The 15,222-nt window shown below is 57.6% G+C and overlaps 2 protein-coding genes across 5 annotated transcripts in view; one reads left to right on the plus strand and one right to left on the minus strand.

Annotated features, from left to right (window-relative positions):
* CHLSN (cholesin) overlaps positions 1-15,222 on the plus strand; it is a 128,753-nt gene that overhangs the window by 50,813 nt on the left and 62,718 nt on the right. The gene's annotated exons all lie outside the window — the stretch shown is intronic.
* LOC114199929 (uncharacterized) lies at positions 1,574-12,256 on the minus strand. 4 transcript variants are annotated; one of them, XM_028091848.2, is made up of 4 exons: positions 10,550-10,615; positions 9,975-10,110; positions 9,745-9,867; positions 1,574-4,205 (listed from the first exon to the last, which is right to left on the minus strand). In XM_028091848.2, the coding sequence occupies exons 2-4, from the start codon at positions 10,091-10,093 to the stop codon at positions 3,200-3,202; spliced, it is 1,248 nt and encodes a 415-aa protein (XP_027947649.1). In that variant the 5' UTR covers positions 10,094-10,110; positions 10,550-10,615; the 3' UTR covers positions 1,574-3,199. The 4 variants fall into 4 exon arrangements, with proteins under 4 accessions (XP_027947649.1, XP_027947652.1, XP_027947651.1 ...); XM_028091851.2 differs by lacking the exons at positions 9,745-9,867; positions 9,975-10,110 and adding an exon at positions 12,145-12,256 and having other exon boundaries at positions 10,550-11,922; XM_028091850.2 differs by lacking the exon at positions 10,550-10,615 and having other exon boundaries at positions 9,975-10,522.

Consider the following 15,222-nt stretch of genomic DNA (forward strand, 5'->3'; position numbering starts at 1 on the left):
TTTCTCTCGGCTTTGTCCTTGCAGAGCTCCTGTTCTCAATGTGTCCCTGTCTGTCCCAGGATGAGGGGTGAGCAGACGAGCCCCACATCTGGCAGCCGCCCTGTCCCCACAGGGTCCTTGCGGGGCTGGTGGTTCGGGCCGGGGGCACCTGGGTGTTCTAGAGGTCAGGTGTCCCCACCTCCTCTCCTGTCACAACGGTACCTTTTAGTGTCTCAGACGTTGGGCTTCCTTGTAGGATTTGTTTAAAGAAAGGATCCTATGGCTCAAAATAAAAAGTTTGAGAACCACCGATTTACGTGCCTGTGGTTGGGTTCTAAAACCATTCCTTTAGCCAAAATACTGAGAAACTCAGTGGGATCAGATTCTCCGGGCTTGGCTTACGTGTTCACTGTCCCAGCCTGAGTCCGCCATTTCTCGGAGAAGCCCTGAGCACATGTGAGCCTAACCCCTCCTTCTGTTCTAAAACTAGTAGGCTGTTGGCTTCTATTATTGTGTATTTATACATTAATTTAGGTCCTTCCACTTCTGGCCATAAATGAGTAACGTCAGGGAACTTGCCATAAACCATTAAAAGCTGGTTAAGATAGAGGACGCAGCTGTTTTCAGACACCGGGGCAGTGGGCAGTGCAGGACCTTGGTGTTGGAGAGAAGGAAGCAGGCGTGGTGAGCCCCCTCGTCTGGAGGCAGGAGGTGTTCCGAGCAGCTCAGGGTGACCGGACCACGTTGAGGGGATGGTATTAGGTTTCTGGGAGGCTGAAGGGGCTGGAATGGCAGGAGATGGGGCTGGAGACAGGGAGCCATGTCAAGAAAGAGCTCCTGAGCCTGTACGTGCCTGGTGTGAACAGTCCAGGCCATGCCCAGAGCGGCTACAGGACAGCTCCAAGCCGAACAACTCCCAGAATTACATAGGCCTGAGCCACCTTCTCATTCCACCCGGCCAGACTAGAGACGCTTCTGAGCATTTGTGATGAGGAGAGACCCCAGAACGGGACGCTCTAGACCCTGACTAACAAAGCTGTCCAGAGAATCCCACGCATCTACAAGGAACAACGTGCCTGCCAGAGTAAACATCAGTACTCTTTAAGAGTAAGGGGCGCCTGGGTGGCTCAGATGGTGAAGGGTCTGCCCTCAGCTCGGGTCATGATCCCAGAGTCCTGGGATCGAGCCCTGTGTTGGGCTCCCTGCTCAGCGGGGAGCCTGCTTCTTCCTCTCCCTCTGCGGCTCCTCACCATTCATGCTCTCTCTCTCTCTTTTGCTTGCTCTCTCTCAAATAAATAAACAAAATCTTTTAAAAAAGTAAGAGAGTAAAATTAAACACTCAACAAGGGAAATTCATGACATCCAGCATCTAGTAAAAATTACTCTACCGTGCGTGAAGGAGCAGCCTTAATGTGTCAGTCCTGATGCCATTTGTCCTGCTTGACCCTCCTGGTGGAAGGGAACGCACTGACTTCCAGAAGCTCCCAGCTCTGTCCTTTGCGCGCCTGCCAGCCCCTACCGGCCTCGCGCCTGCCGGCAGTCCAGGGCCAACACTCTTTGTGTGAGCACACAGAGGAGCAGAAACAGAAGGGGAGTGGGTTATTTAAAACATTTAATATTTTAATGGCGTATTACAGAAGCTATTTAACCATATAATCCAAATCCTTTTCCTTCCAAAGAAGTAATGCAGGTATATCAACATTGAAAAGACATGCTTGCAAAAGGCAAGTTTTTGTTCTGTAGTTTGCAGAGTAACATAAAATATTCAAATGTTTTTGAAAATCTTCAAAATGTTTTTGTTCCAAAGTTTGCCGAGTAACATAAAATATTCATTAAAATAGAAGCTGTCCAGACAGCAGAGTATTATTCAGTCCTAAAAAGAAACAAGCTACCAAGACATGGCGGAACCTGACACGTGTTCCTAAGTGACAGAAGCCAGCATGAGCCGGCTCCGGACTGTGGGATTCCAGCCGCAGGGCGTTCCGGAAGAGGCAGGACTGCGGGGGCAGTAAAGATGGGGGTGCCAGGGGCGGAGGGCAGGGGTGCAGAGGCAGAGCACGGGGGCTTTTCGGGCAGTGGGTACTCTGTGATGCCATAATGAGGGATACGTGTCCATATAGACCCACCCGAACCACGGAATGTACACCACCAGGACTGAGCCCAGACATGAACTGTGGACTCTGCGTGACAGTGATGTGTCGATGTAGATCCATCAGTTGTGACAGATGCTTCATCCGGGGGGACATCAGTGTGGGGGCAGGGCATGGCAGAAATCTCCTAATTCTGTTTAATTTGATTGTGAACCTAAAACTGCTCTGAACAGTCAAGTTTTCATGAAAAACCGAAACTGTCAAAGGAAGAGGATCCCACAACCAGAGACACCTTTCCCTTGCACGCCTCCTCTCTCTCTTCAATCAAGAAAATCTTAATATAACTCTAGCAAGATTGGTTAAGAGTAAATTTTGGGTTAAGATTAACTACTGAACTTTGTATTTTATGTTTGGTACCAGCCTTTCTGCACATGATGTCAAACAGAGCAGATGGGGCTTTAGACACAGAGCTTGTCACTGACTACCCAGAGCCCTTACGATGGGCACCAACCACCTGCCAGGTCACAGGGAGTGGGGAGTGCCGTGGAACACTTGATCAGCGTGTGGGTGATATTCTCAGACCTCCAGTGATGATAAATTTAAAAAGATAGAACCAAACTTCTTTGCTCTCAGCAATATTTAGGTGGTCCAAACTTTCTAGCAGTGTTAAAGGTTATCCAGTTAATGACCCTTTAGGACCAGGTTATAATATGGCCCTAAAGTTCTTTGAATAATGTATTTATTTTCAAGATTCTGTCATCTGGCCGGGCAGGGGCAGAGAAGGATGCCGGCTAGCGGACAAGCTAACGGAATTGCCCACCAGCATTTAGGATATCTCCGCCCAGTCAGGCCTGTGTCTGGCCAGTTTGAACCTCCACAGTCACTGCACCCTGGATTTGCAGGGTTTCCTTCAGCTCCAAGTGTTTGGTTTGAGCCAGGGTATGGAGTGTTTGCGTATGCAGAGCCGAATGCCAGGCAGTTATTTGGCAGTGCCTTCCAGGCCATCCCGTCACCCCTTGTTGGCGCTCACCATGCAGATTGGAGTTGTAGCAAATGGTTCTGTTCCCTCACTGCCAGAAAGACCCCCTCACTTGTCCGGCTTGCTCGTCTGCTGCAGGCGGGGCCCTGCCTTAACCCCCAACTCTCTTTAAGGAGAAGCTGTCGCTGGGCTCTCCCTTCCTGCACCATCGGGTGAGGCGCTCCGGAACGCTCAGCAGTGCCAGCCTGCAGGGCCGGTGGAGGAAGAGGGTGGCCAGGGAATTCACGCTGCTCTCCCCAAACAGGACCAGCTCTGCCAGGCTCATGAGGAGCTCGTCCCTGGGGGAGCCGATGTCCCTCTGCAGCTTCAGCCGGGCCCGTTGCAGGAGTGCGATGTTGTAGGGGAGGCGGCAGGCAAACGTGGTCAGGGCCGTGGCCAGCACGACTCGAGGAGTGGAGGCCGCATCCCTCTGGGGGGCGGCCGCCCTCCAGGCCAGCTGGACAACGAGCAGGATGAAGAACACCAGCTTCAGGACGAGGGCCAGCCCGAAGCCCAGGCTGACCTTGACGATTTCATACTCGGGCCAGGCGGTCAGCGGGTCCACCTGGCACAGGGTGCTTCTGGACAGCTCTCCAGATGTGCCCAGCAGGGCTGCCAGTCCCAGGGAGCTGCAGAAGGCACAGCCCCCAATGGCAGCCAGGCTCTCCACGGGCCTCTGGGCCGCCTTGGTGGCCGTGCGCAGGCAGGGCGCGGAGCCCTGCAGCAGGAACGCAAAGAGCATCACCAGCTGCACGTACTGCCCGTTGAAGTAGCAGACGTTGGCCAGGAAGGAGAGGACAGCACAGCCCAGGTTGGTGGTGACCATGTAGTCTGGCCGGCTGACGGTGGTGAGGGAGAGCAGCGTCACCAGCACGTGGGTGACCGTGAGGTCTGAGAGGAAGGCGTCCAGGCCCCCCTGCCTGGCACGGCCCTTGATGAAAGTGGTCAGGTTGAAGAGCCCAGCCGCCAAGCTCACCGGGACACACAGGGCCATGTAGACGTGCAGGCACCTAGAGACGATGCTCTGCGCAGTGATGACGTCTTCAACTGCCGTGGAGACGTGGCTTGGGTACCGGACCCACGACATGTTGTGGGAGCTCATCTCGGCCGTGTCTGAGCTGCAACAGAAGCATACCACGCTGTTACTGGCTGTCACCATGGGGTCACGCTAAGGGCAAGAGGGGACTGCCCCGGGGGGGAGGGAGCCTGTGCCTGAAGGAGGGCCTCCCACTGAGGTGGGTGGGTACGGGGATTGCTGTGACAGCCAGCTTCCCTACGTGGGCGTTCTGGAGCAAACTCAAGCCGGGGCCCGCTGGAGCAGGGGCCTGGGCACCCCCCTGCCTCGCCTCCCCCCACATCAGAAGGAACCTTACTGCTCATAAAAGAAACGCCTTCTTGGAACGAGGTCACGTCTTAGTCCCACCTCTAAAGCATGTGCGCCAGGGGCCCCGATCTCCCCAAATTGGGGGTCAGTGAAAGATTGCTGGGGAGTGGAGTTCCGGGACCCAGATTCGGAGCCCCTCCAGGGCCTCGTGCTCACTCCAGTCAGGGCCTCTGCCTCAGGGAGGGAACGGCCCGAATCCGCATTGTTCTGAGACGTGTGTGCATGTGGCCGTACAGCTTCTGGACCCAGAAGAATTCTGACGGACTCTGGCCTGTCTGAGGGGACCACACTCCATAGTGTCGACTCTGGAGACGGAAAGGTGGCTCTGTGTGCGTGCCGGCCCCCCGAGGACCTCAGCGCCTCCTGGGTCTTGCGGCCAGGAGCTGCTTGAGCTGAGCTGTAAAGTCCTGACTTGGGGCTTTAAATTGCAGTGCTGACAGACTCACATCCTTCCTGGCTGGTCTTTTGTCACCAAAATTGTTTCATTTCTGTATACACGTATCCTCCCCCTTAAATTTTAACCAAACAGCAGCTGAGGCTGGGAGATAGCATAGCTACTCATTCAAAGGAGGTTGAAGGAATAAAACTGGAAAGTTCCCGTTCGTGGAGTGCTCATGGTGGGCTTGGCCCCACAGCCAGCTTTTGCGCTCTCCACGGGGGCGGCTGGGGGCCCGGCTGGCGGAGTCGCACAGCGTGACCACACACGTCCAGCGCTGTCTCTGTGGCCGACTTTGCATTTGGAAGCCTCTGTTACATGCGGTTGTCTGGCACGCGGCACCCTTGCACACGTAGACGTGTCCTCGGCGTTTCTCACTCCTTCCTGGACGTGCCCAGTGCCCAGACACAGATGCACATCCTCGTCTGACCGACAGCCGTGGGCTGCACCGTGTGGAGGTTGGCTCGCGTGTGCTTGCTTTGGCTTTGTCATGTCAGTAGCTCTCCCCGGGGACTGACCCTGCTCTCCATCCCACAGGCCTGCAGAGGTGACTTGAATGCACACACTTCTCCAGGTTCGTGTCTGGCTGGCTTCGTCTGAGAGACACAGGGAATTGTGCTGTTTTCCATCTGCTGCTGCTGAAGGTAATGAGTAATTGCCAGGACATTGAGTGACTTCAAAATTAAGAATAGTGAGCCGACTGAGAGGAAGTGATTTGGAATGTTAATCTTTAATTAAGGCAAATTGGAAAGAAGATCTTGTGAACGTTGACCACAGGTCAGGAAATGGCATTAGGCTGTGCCGGTGTCTGATCCCTGCATCTGGCCAGTGTTCCAGGCACTGCCTGGGGCCAACCGTACTATCTCTGCCGGTGGTTTTGGGGGTGCTCATTGTCAGAGGCCACCCTGCTTGTGGCAGTCGGCTCTGTTCCCTGATTTGGTGGCCAGGCTCTGGGTCACCCAGCCAGGTGGACAGAGGGTATGTGTCCCCAAATCTGGCCTTCAGAGCACGTCCCAGACTCGTCAGCTTGTTGACTGCGTCTTGCCTTGTCCTGTGCTTGTCTCCGGAGGCAAGGGGCCTTCCTCGGGGTTGGGGGAGCTCCAGCCTCACGCTCTCTTCCGTCCGGTGTGCGAGTTGTCTGGTGAGAGGTCATGCACTTGTGGGCCCACAGTCAGGAGTGGGTGTGCTGCCGTCTGTACACTGGGCTCCAGGACAACCCCTTCCGAGGCAGGGGAACATTCAAGGAAAGGAGGTCACCCAAGGATGGGCAGGGCGCACTGGCCCCCAGTGTCCCAGCAGCATACCAAGTGGGGTGCTGCTCCTTCCCCTGGATTTAACGCAGGTGTGCAGGCTCTGATCCTTTTGCCCCAGGGCTGTGTGGGCAAAGGGTGGAATTCTAGCACCTTTTTACGCCTTCAGGGTTGGATCCAGGGGGGGGAGGTGTCCCAGCAGGTGAGACCTGATGCGCCTCCGAATCCCTGGCCTCGCTGAGGCCAGCCTGGGAAGGGTTGGTGGGCTCTCGGCTTTGCCCCCTTCTGGGCCCAAGGAGCACGGAACCTTCTCCCAGTGCGCCTGCGCTGCGGCCGCACCCACCCCACCCACTGCGTCTCTGGGCTGAGCCTTCTCAGGGGCCGCACTGGCCACCAGCATTCCCCTCACCACAACTTTTGGGTTTTATTCGGAAAGATAATAAAACACGTAAGACATTTCATGAAATTGTCTGTGATGACTGCTCTTCCGCCCAAACTCCCACCCACATCCCTGACTCTCTTGTGTCTCTTGTCTGTCTTACAGCTTCTCTTTGGCCTTGACAGTCCTCCCGCTCCCGCCCCAGCCTCTGCAGCTCACCCTGCAAAGGGGCGTGCGGGGGGGCAGGGCTCGTGGAAGTCAGGGCCGTTGCCGGCAAGCTGGGTGTTCACCACCTGCTACCGCTGTTGGAAGCATTTTACACAGAGTAATTTCCTCAAACCGCCCAGTTTTCCACAGGAGGTAGGGACACTTGAAATCCCACTTTGTGGTGGAGGTGAGCACGTCACAGAGCAAGGGAGTCATTTGTTCAGGTAGCTGGCAGTAGCGATGGTATCAAGATCAGAGCCTGACGGTTTGGCCCGAGAACCTGTACATTTTTAAAATCTACATGCGATGAAAGTTACTCTTTTTGGTGTATACTGCAAACACCACCACACACAGCATACAGACGGTCCCATCACCCACTGAATTCCTCTGTGCCATTTCTTGGTGCTCAGCCCGTCCCTGTGCCGCACCGGGCAACCCCCGCACCGTCCCTCTCATTTGGACCCTTCTGGGATGTCATTGGTGTGGCGCCTTTAGCGTCTGGCACGTTCCGCCTCGGCAGACAGCATCAGAGACCCCCCCCCCGTGATGCACGGGTCGCTGAGTCGCATCCCAGCTGTGCATCTGCCGTTCCGCGGGCATGTGGGCTCTTTCCAGGCTTGGGCCCTTACAAATACAGCTGCTTCAGATATTCGTGCCTAGGTTTTTATATGTGAACATACAGTTTTGTAGGTGAGCATAATACTTTTTTCCTTGGGTGAATACTTACGAGTGGGATTGCTAGGTCTTGTTTTTAAAAATTTCATTTGGGGGCGCCTGGGTGGCTCCGTCGTTAAGCGTCTGCCTTCGGCTCAGGTCATGGTCCCAGGGTCCCGGGATCGAGTCCCACATCGGGCTCCCTGCTCTGCGGGAAGCCTGCTTCTCCCTCTCCCGCTCCCCCTGCTTGTGTTCCCTCTCTTGCTGTGTCTCTCTCTGTCAAATAAATAAATAAAATCTTAAAAAAAAAAAAGTGTGTTTAAAAAAAAATTTCATTTGGTAAATTTGACGTGTTCCACGTTGTAAACGTACAGTGTGCAGTGTGTGACTTTGATACATTTCTGCATTGATGATCGGCCGGTGTAATACTGTCTGTGCCCATCAGCTGTGCAGCAGGTCCCTGGCTTCCCCCGTCCCATCCTTTCACTGGTTCGTTTTTGTTTTTTTAAGATTTATTTATTTATTTTAGAGAGAAAGAGCATGCGAGCGTGTGAGGGGCAGAGGGAGAAGGAGAGAGAGTCTCAAGCGGACTCCACGCTGAGTGTGGAGCCCGACGCGGGGCTCGATCTCACGACCCCGAGATCAGGACCTGAGCCTAAACCAAGAGTCAGACGCTTAGCCTACTGCGCCCTCCAGGCGCCCTGGTTTGTTTTTTAATAGGTTTAACTTCTTTCAACCGCATGGGTAGGTGATATCCTACAGGACTTGTCCTCCTCTGTCTCGAGGAGCATGGCGCATACGAGCCCGTGTGTGCTGCCTGGAAGGGCAGTGTGTCGTCCCTTCTGGCCGGATGCTGTCCCACTGTGTGTGTGCTGCACCGTCTCGATCCGTACAGCTGCTGATGGGCACTGGCTTGTTTTTGTGAGTGTGCGTCTCACTTGATGTGAAGCTGCCGGTGTTTGCCTGAGAGAAGCTGTGATGGTTTGCATCCCTGCCAGAGCCTACGCTTTCCAGCACAGGTCTTAGCTGAGGCCCCAGATTCCCCTGGAAGGCAGGCTGACCCTCTGAGGCAGAGCCCTGCCTTGTTCTGGTGCCAGTTTCGGGCCGAGAACCAGGGCTGCGGGGGCCCTTTTCTGAGTCACACGAAAGGGCTGCCAGGGCCCAGCTCTGGGGTCCCCGGGGAGCACTCCAAGGCCAGAGCCCTGAGAATCTTGTGTTCTTTATAGCAGCTTGTGGCTATAGCCCCTTAAATGGGCTGTCGGAGTGGGAGGGGCGTGCGGGGCGGCTTCCAGTGGGTTTACGCTCCCTCAGTCCCCCCACGGGCCCCGGGTGGCGGTCCAGCTTTTGCTCCGTGGGGCCTTCCCCCAGCAGCTGCTCCTCACGCATACTTTGTTATGGGCCTGCATTTACGTCCCAGGGAGCTCTCCTCCGGGCACTGAGCACCTGGGCTGTTCAGTGTTTTCCCTGCGTCCACGTGGCCCTTCTTGTCTTCCCCGGGGTTGAGTAACAACTCGAGTGCTGGGACCCCACTAGGGACGCTTCTCTGAATTTTTGCTGTCCGTCTTTGCTGGGTCTTTCCCAGGTCTGTGCTATTTTCACATGTGATCCCAGAAAGGCTCACAGACTGTTTCTATATGGAAAGAGCATGAGCCTCTGAGGTCAGGATTCTGCTCCGGGACTGTGCCGTGTCCTCAGCCCGGCTGGCGTGACCCTGTGCCAGGGTCTCCGAGCGCACCCTGTCCCTGTCGCCCCGTCGGTCTCAGATGTGAACCTCTGGGCAGTCATCTGGGGGTCCCGTCATCCACCACCATTTCTCCACCACCAGCTCCTAAGTTGCAGGCGCGTGAGAATGTGGTGGGCGCGCTCCATGCTCCATGTTAATCTAGTGAGTTATGGGACGGAGTGACCGGAAGGTAAACTGCTTTTTGTCCCCGCCCCTTGGGAGGATTCCTTCCTACTCTGTCCCAGGGCGCCAGCCCCTTTCCCTCTTGGCCAGCCCCTCCCTCTCCCTCTCCCTCTGGCAGGACTTGGCTTTTGTAGAGCCTTCTGGGCTTGGCTGCGTAAATGTTTCCATTCCAGCCCTGTCTTCTGTGGTCCCTGCAGACGGGGAGCCGTTGGGCCTCATGAGTCACTGTTCAGCCCATACATGGCCAGGCCCTGTGCTGTCCAGCCCGCCAGCTTTACGGTGGTGCAGGGCGGAGGGCACGAGCTTTTGTGGACACTGGACATAGGGGGCCACCCAAGACTCAGGCCCAGATGGCGTGTGGGAGCCGGCCCTGGCGTCGCACCTCTGGCCCCCACCTGGGGACTGGGAAGGGAGCGTGACCAGCTGTGTGGCCCTGCTTACCCATACTGCTTCTGTGGGGGCCCGGTACCAGGTGTCTGCCTCCTCTCCTTCCTGGTGGTCCTAGGGCGTGAATTCCTGAACCGTTCTGAATGTCTTCTATGGGTTTTGGGGAAAATAACCTCCCTGAAGTGTAAAGATGAAAAGGTTTCCACTTTGCTCCTTTGGTGTCTTCCGAGACCTCCTCTGTCTCTCCTGGACACACTTACGCGCACGCACGTGCACACACATACCTCTGGGAGACACAGCTCCTCCCTATCCGACCTGGCGCTGGGGCAGCCTGCTCCTCACACAGTGGACGTCCCTGCCTGGACAGGGGACCCTGCCTCGCCGCCATCCCCGCAGCTTTCATGGACACGTCTTGCGTCCCTGCGTAAGTAGGAGGCCAGAGCACAGCTGTGGAAGGCTTACCCCTGTGAGGGCAGGCCGAGCCCCGGGCCTCTGAGTGCCCACGGGATCTTCCTCTGACCCTGAGTACACTCCCCCATGTCCCCTTGCTGCTCAGCCGCCGTTCAGAGACACCGTGAGAGTCCCTTGTCTGTACTCAAGGCCCTTCTTTTCAGCTCGCCTGTGAGAAGCTTCCCACTGGTCTGGACGGTTCCGAGGGCAGAGACGATGGGGGTCTCCTGACCTAGGGGTGCCCGTTTGTGTCCACTGACAGCCCTGTTGTCCTTGGTGTTGGCCAGCACCTCCCGGTGCACTGGGGGCAGCCTTAACTCCCAGAGCTGAGCCTGAGAGAACCGTGCTTTGGCAAACCCACTCCTGGTTTAAAGATGCACCCTCCATCCACCCGTTCCCACACACTTACCGAGCACTCGTGAGGAGACTGGCCCTGGCCGCCGCTGGCCGCCACTGTCCTGCCCTCATGGGCCATCAGTGCCTTAGCACGAGAACACCTGTAGCTGGCACCTGGCACCGGATGGGGTGAGCCAGACCGTGTGCCCCATGGAGCATTGCAGCAGAGGGGCCTGCTGTAGGATTTGGGGTTGGGTGGGTGATTTGGAGGAGGGTCTGAGGAAGTGGACGCTGTCTGTCAGAAAGTGGGGGCCGTACCAGGACCGGGGTCCTGCGTGGTCTTGCCTGAGGGTGGGTGTGGCATCACTGGTAAAGGGGCGGAGCGCACATTTGGACCAGACGGGAGGGTGGTGTTGATGTCTGTGGCCTTCTGCGGTGTGCTTCATGCCGGTCCCAGGATGGCATCTGACGCTGGCACTCTGTGAGGGCCGTGGCACGCCGTACGGCCAGGCTGGCTGCCAGACCCTTGTTTCTGTCCTTCCCCACACGGCCCCTGCGGTGATGCCACGTCCTGTGCTCTGGACCGCAGTGCCTGGCGAGGGGGTGCTGTGGCGCTGCAGACTCCTCCCCCGGCAGTTTCTGCCCTGCCATCCCTAGCTCTTATGTCCAGCCCCGTCCTCTGCTGCCCTGACCTTCCTCAGGCCCCCGACTGAGGGGCACGTGCAGGGCCCAGCCCTGTCCCCAGAGGTCCTGGAGGGCTCTGCTCCGTGGGCTTCCGTCATTGCCCTGTCCCAGCAGCAGGTGAACACCGCCCCTCTGTGCGGTAGACAGCCCACCGTTTCACTCCATAGTGGTCTTGCACAAATTAATCAGCTCCTGGGTGTGTGTCAGCAGCATGTCACCCCCGAGCATCTTTGTGAAGATCCTGTCAGACGAGGTGGCACGTGGGGTTTCCACTTACAGAGGGGATTCAGGTGGTCACAGAGAGCCACACTGAGCGTCACCTGAACACAAAGCCTGTCTTGGGCAGAAGGTTGGCTGCCCCTGCTTGCTTTGAAAACTTGAACCTTCCCTTCCTTTCTAGGCTCCACCCTCTGGGTGGAACACCTCCGGGTCTGGGCTCCCCGCCCCACCCCGCCACGGTTGTGGAAAGAGACCCCCCATTCTAGGCTTCGTGCCCCATGAAACGTATACGTTCCAGATGTGCCTCCTGTAAGACGTTCATTGTACTCTGCCAGACCGAAAGCTCTCCACGTCTGTGCCCTAGGATGGAGACCCAGGGCGAGGAGCGCCCCTGGCACCTTCGGTCGGCGCCCAGATGTGTGTGCTGACAGTTGATAAGCCTGCTCTGGCTCCGTCTTCAGGACACAGAACTAGAGCCACTATTGGTCTTTGCTTAGTGAGGAAGACCTGAGCAGTCTGCTCAGTCACTTCCAGGTCGAAATGCTAAAAAAATAAATCTCATTTTAGTTTTTACTGGAGCCAACCTATAGTTTAAAGAAGGCTTAGTTTTCAGAGAGAAATGGTGCTCAGCCGTGAAACCACCCGTCAGCCCGCGCTGTCTGCCAGCGCTCAGTCCCAGTAAGCCAGGGGCGGGGAGGGGGCGGGGGGACCCAGAAGCAGGGAAAGAGAAGAAAGAGAAGAAAGCCAGGAGGGCCGGCAGCTCACCTGTGCGGGGGGGGCCCGCGCACCTCCTTCGTCTCCAGCCTGCGCTCTCCTTGAGCTGCTCTGGGCTTGCTGGAAACGGCAAGCACAGACCGACGGTCCTGTAAGGAAGACAGTTCAGTCTTAAGTCACTGAAACCACACACGTTGCATTTTAAGCAGAGTGTGGTTTGGCCATGTGACCCAGAAACATTCAAATCGGCCTATGTAGCGAGGTAGCTTCGTTTCGTAGACAGAAGAAGTAATGTGTGTGCCTGTGCCCCCGGTGTCTGTGGGCATCCAGCGGTTTTCCTGCAGACTCCACACACTGGCCCGTTCACAAAACGGTCCCTCCCAGAAAGCGGGCAACGTCTGCAACTTAAAATAGGACCTAAAACCCCACCCATAACATAGGGAAAAGTGCTCCCGACCTGTGTAGCCAGAGGGAAGGCCCCTGAAGCCTTCCCTTTAGTGCGCTCCGCTCCAGGGCCAGCATCGGTGCCACTCCGACTGGGCACTGCCCTCTGTCCCCTGACAGCAGGGTGGACGTCAGCGAGCCCGAGTCCTGAACACACTGCCCCGCAGGACTGTGCCTGGAGCCTCACTCGGGGTCAGGCAGAGTCAGGGTGCTGTTGCCTGCAGGGGTCATCCACATCTGGTCACCCGCGCCCTGGCAAGGAGGCTGGGCACAGGGCAGGTAAGGATTTCGGAGGGAGGATGGGGTCCACACGGTCCTGAGCCTTGGTGGAGTCAGGAAGTGGCCTGGAAGCCCCCAAATTCCTGAAGGAGAGGACCTGCCTAAAGGAAGCAAGAGCTCAGCAATGGATTTAGAGGCTTGCGTGGCTTCCCTGGCTGCTGTCCCCAGGCCAGCCCCGGCTGGAGACGCGACATGCAGAGCCCTCTTTATGCACCTGCGTCCCTTGTGCAGCTGGCCCTGCATAAGGTAGAGGAGCACTTGGAGGACGTTCTGTGCAGCACGCAGCCCCCTGGGGTCACTGATGGCATCCACGGCCGCGTGAGCTCCAGGGAAAACCCACAGAGGCCCCTGGGAGGCAAAGAATGCCCCTGGGGGCCCCCTTGGTCACTGAGCCCAGGCTGGGGTCAGAGACCGTGTTTCATCTGAACGTCTCTCACAACTTGGACCCCCCACGTGGGTCCTACAGTGTTGTTGCTGATGAGCACCTGAGAGCAAGCTGGCCTGGGGCCTCTGTTCCCAGAGCCCCGGGTCCGAGCAACTGCTTGGGAGCTTGCTCAGGAGTGGGGAAGCCTCACGGAGGCTTGAGGACCGCCCACAGGGGCTAATCTCTAGAGATGGGAGACCTGAGGCCTGGAGGGAGAGGCTGGGTCCCTGTCAGTGTCGCTGGCCTGCATTCGCCTCTCGGCTCCCAGGGTTACGAGGTGCCTTGCTGTTAGACCCCTGTGGCCATCAGCCCCGCCTACGGGTACCCGCAGGGAAGGACCCAGCTTGGAGTCAGGCCCCGACAAGTGTGCGTGGCCAGCAGGGGAAGCAGGGCCTACAGCCCCCGGCACACAAGCGAGCAGAGGTGCCCTGAGCTACTGTGTGGCTGGTGTGCCTCCCTCAGCCTCCTGGTGTCCAAGCCCTTGTGCACGACCCCGGCAAGCTCTCTGGTCTCTGAGTCTGTACGTGCAGCTGGTGACCACGGGCCTCCCCACCTTTCCTGTTGTGAATGGGTTTACAGAGCTGCGCCCGGTTGTTGGAAGGATGCCTCGGGGTGATGGAGCTGGTGGGTGGGCCTCATCGGGCTCGTCAGAAGCCTGGCTGGGCCACGTGTGGCCAGGGCACTGCCCCAGGGAGGGGTCCCTCCTGGGGACAGGAGGTGTGGTGGGAGCCCCGCTCCATGTGGGTGGTGCTCATGTGTGGGTTCTGCTGGCATCATGGGGACGTTGCTCCCATAAGTGAAATCTGGGGCCCCCTTAGGCAGAATGAGTTCCCAGGGAGCAGTAACCACCTCTGTCTTATGCTTTGGGGCATCCTGCCTCCTGCTCGCATGAGCTTGGGGCTTGGGGGTTTTGAGAGCCCCGATTTAGCAAAATAAGCCTACCCTCTGGACTCTCCCAGCCTTGTGGGGAAATGTCTGAGCTACTGGAAGAGCGACAGGCCCAGCTGGCCCAGCTGGCCTCTCCCTGCCCTGACCTCCTGGTCTTTCATTAAGCTGAGAAAACCACACCGTCCTCCCCAGCTGCCTCCACTGGGAGGCCTAGTGTATGGTTTGGCTCCTTTCTGCAGCGTCCAGAAATGCGTTCCGTCTGCGCGGTAGCTGCTGCTGGCCGACGGGCTGCGTCAGCCTCCAGGCCACGAGCTCGCACTGCTGGCAGCCAGTCCCTGGCCGGTTGGGCCGCGAGAACCACCACATCACAGGAGCCTCCTGTTCTCATGGGCACCTTGGCCGCTGGGCCCAGCCCTCCACCTGCCGGGGCTCCCGCCGAGCCATCCGTGGGCAGAGGGACGAAACACAGGACAAACACAGCTGCTAGGAGAACCACCAGCACTCATAGCCTGAATTTCCGGTCCCGAGTGGAGGGGAGAGCCCGAGGCGTTGAGGTGGGGGTTGTGAGGGCAGCCCGGCTGGCTCCGGCCAGCTACGGTATTTATGGCCGTGCCTCGCGCGTGCGTTATCTGAGGCTTAGATGAGCGGGCACACCCGGACGTGTGAGGCCAGGGACCATCGTAAACGCAGGTTTCTGCCAGACGGTGTGAGCCTCACAAAGAGAGGGTCCCGCATGGGTCTGACGTGGGCCGGCCTCTGCAGCCCAGCCCCAGGGCCAGCCTGGCCTGGACACCTCTCCAGCCCACCGTCCATCTACTTTTTGGACACCCCAGCGCCCTCCTCCCGAGGTGCCTCGAGGACTCATCCCCACCTTCTGTCACATCCTGTCTTAGCATTTCCGTGGATCTGATTTACTCCCCGCTGGATTGTCTGCGCCCCGAGGCTGTGTGCTCCGAATCAGGGTTGGGGTGCAGGAAGACATGGCTTCTGGGACGGAGTGCTGTGCCGCCTTGTTCCTGGCCCGCCCCATCCCTTGTGCGGCCCACGCTCCCTCAGTGCCAAGTGCTGACACCAGCGAGGAGGTAGGAGTGTGT

The sequence above is a fragment of the Eumetopias jubatus genome, unplaced genomic scaffold (genome assembly GCF_037043125.1).
Source record: "Eumetopias jubatus isolate StellerSeaLion01/CBP00866 unplaced genomic scaffold, mEumJub1_p1.0 scaffold_12, whole genome shotgun sequence".
Classification (NCBI taxonomy): Eukaryota; Metazoa; Chordata; class Mammalia; order Carnivora; family Otariidae; genus Eumetopias; species Eumetopias jubatus.

Bases quoted from the DNA above. Each gene is read 5' to 3' on its own strand.
- LOC114199929 (XM_028091848.2), bottom strand. From the start codon at position 10,093: ATGAAAGCTGCGGGGATGGCGGCGAGGCAGGGTCCCCTGTCCAGGCAG. The intron at 9,868-9,974 runs GTATGTGTGTGC...TTTACACTTCAG, and splicing joins AGGAGCTGTGTCTCCCAGAG to GGAGGTTATTTTCCCCAAAA. The intron at 4,206-9,744 runs GTAAGCAGGGCC...CTTCTGTTGCAG, and splicing joins CCCCCACAGAAGCAGTATGG to CTCAGACACGGCCGAGATGA.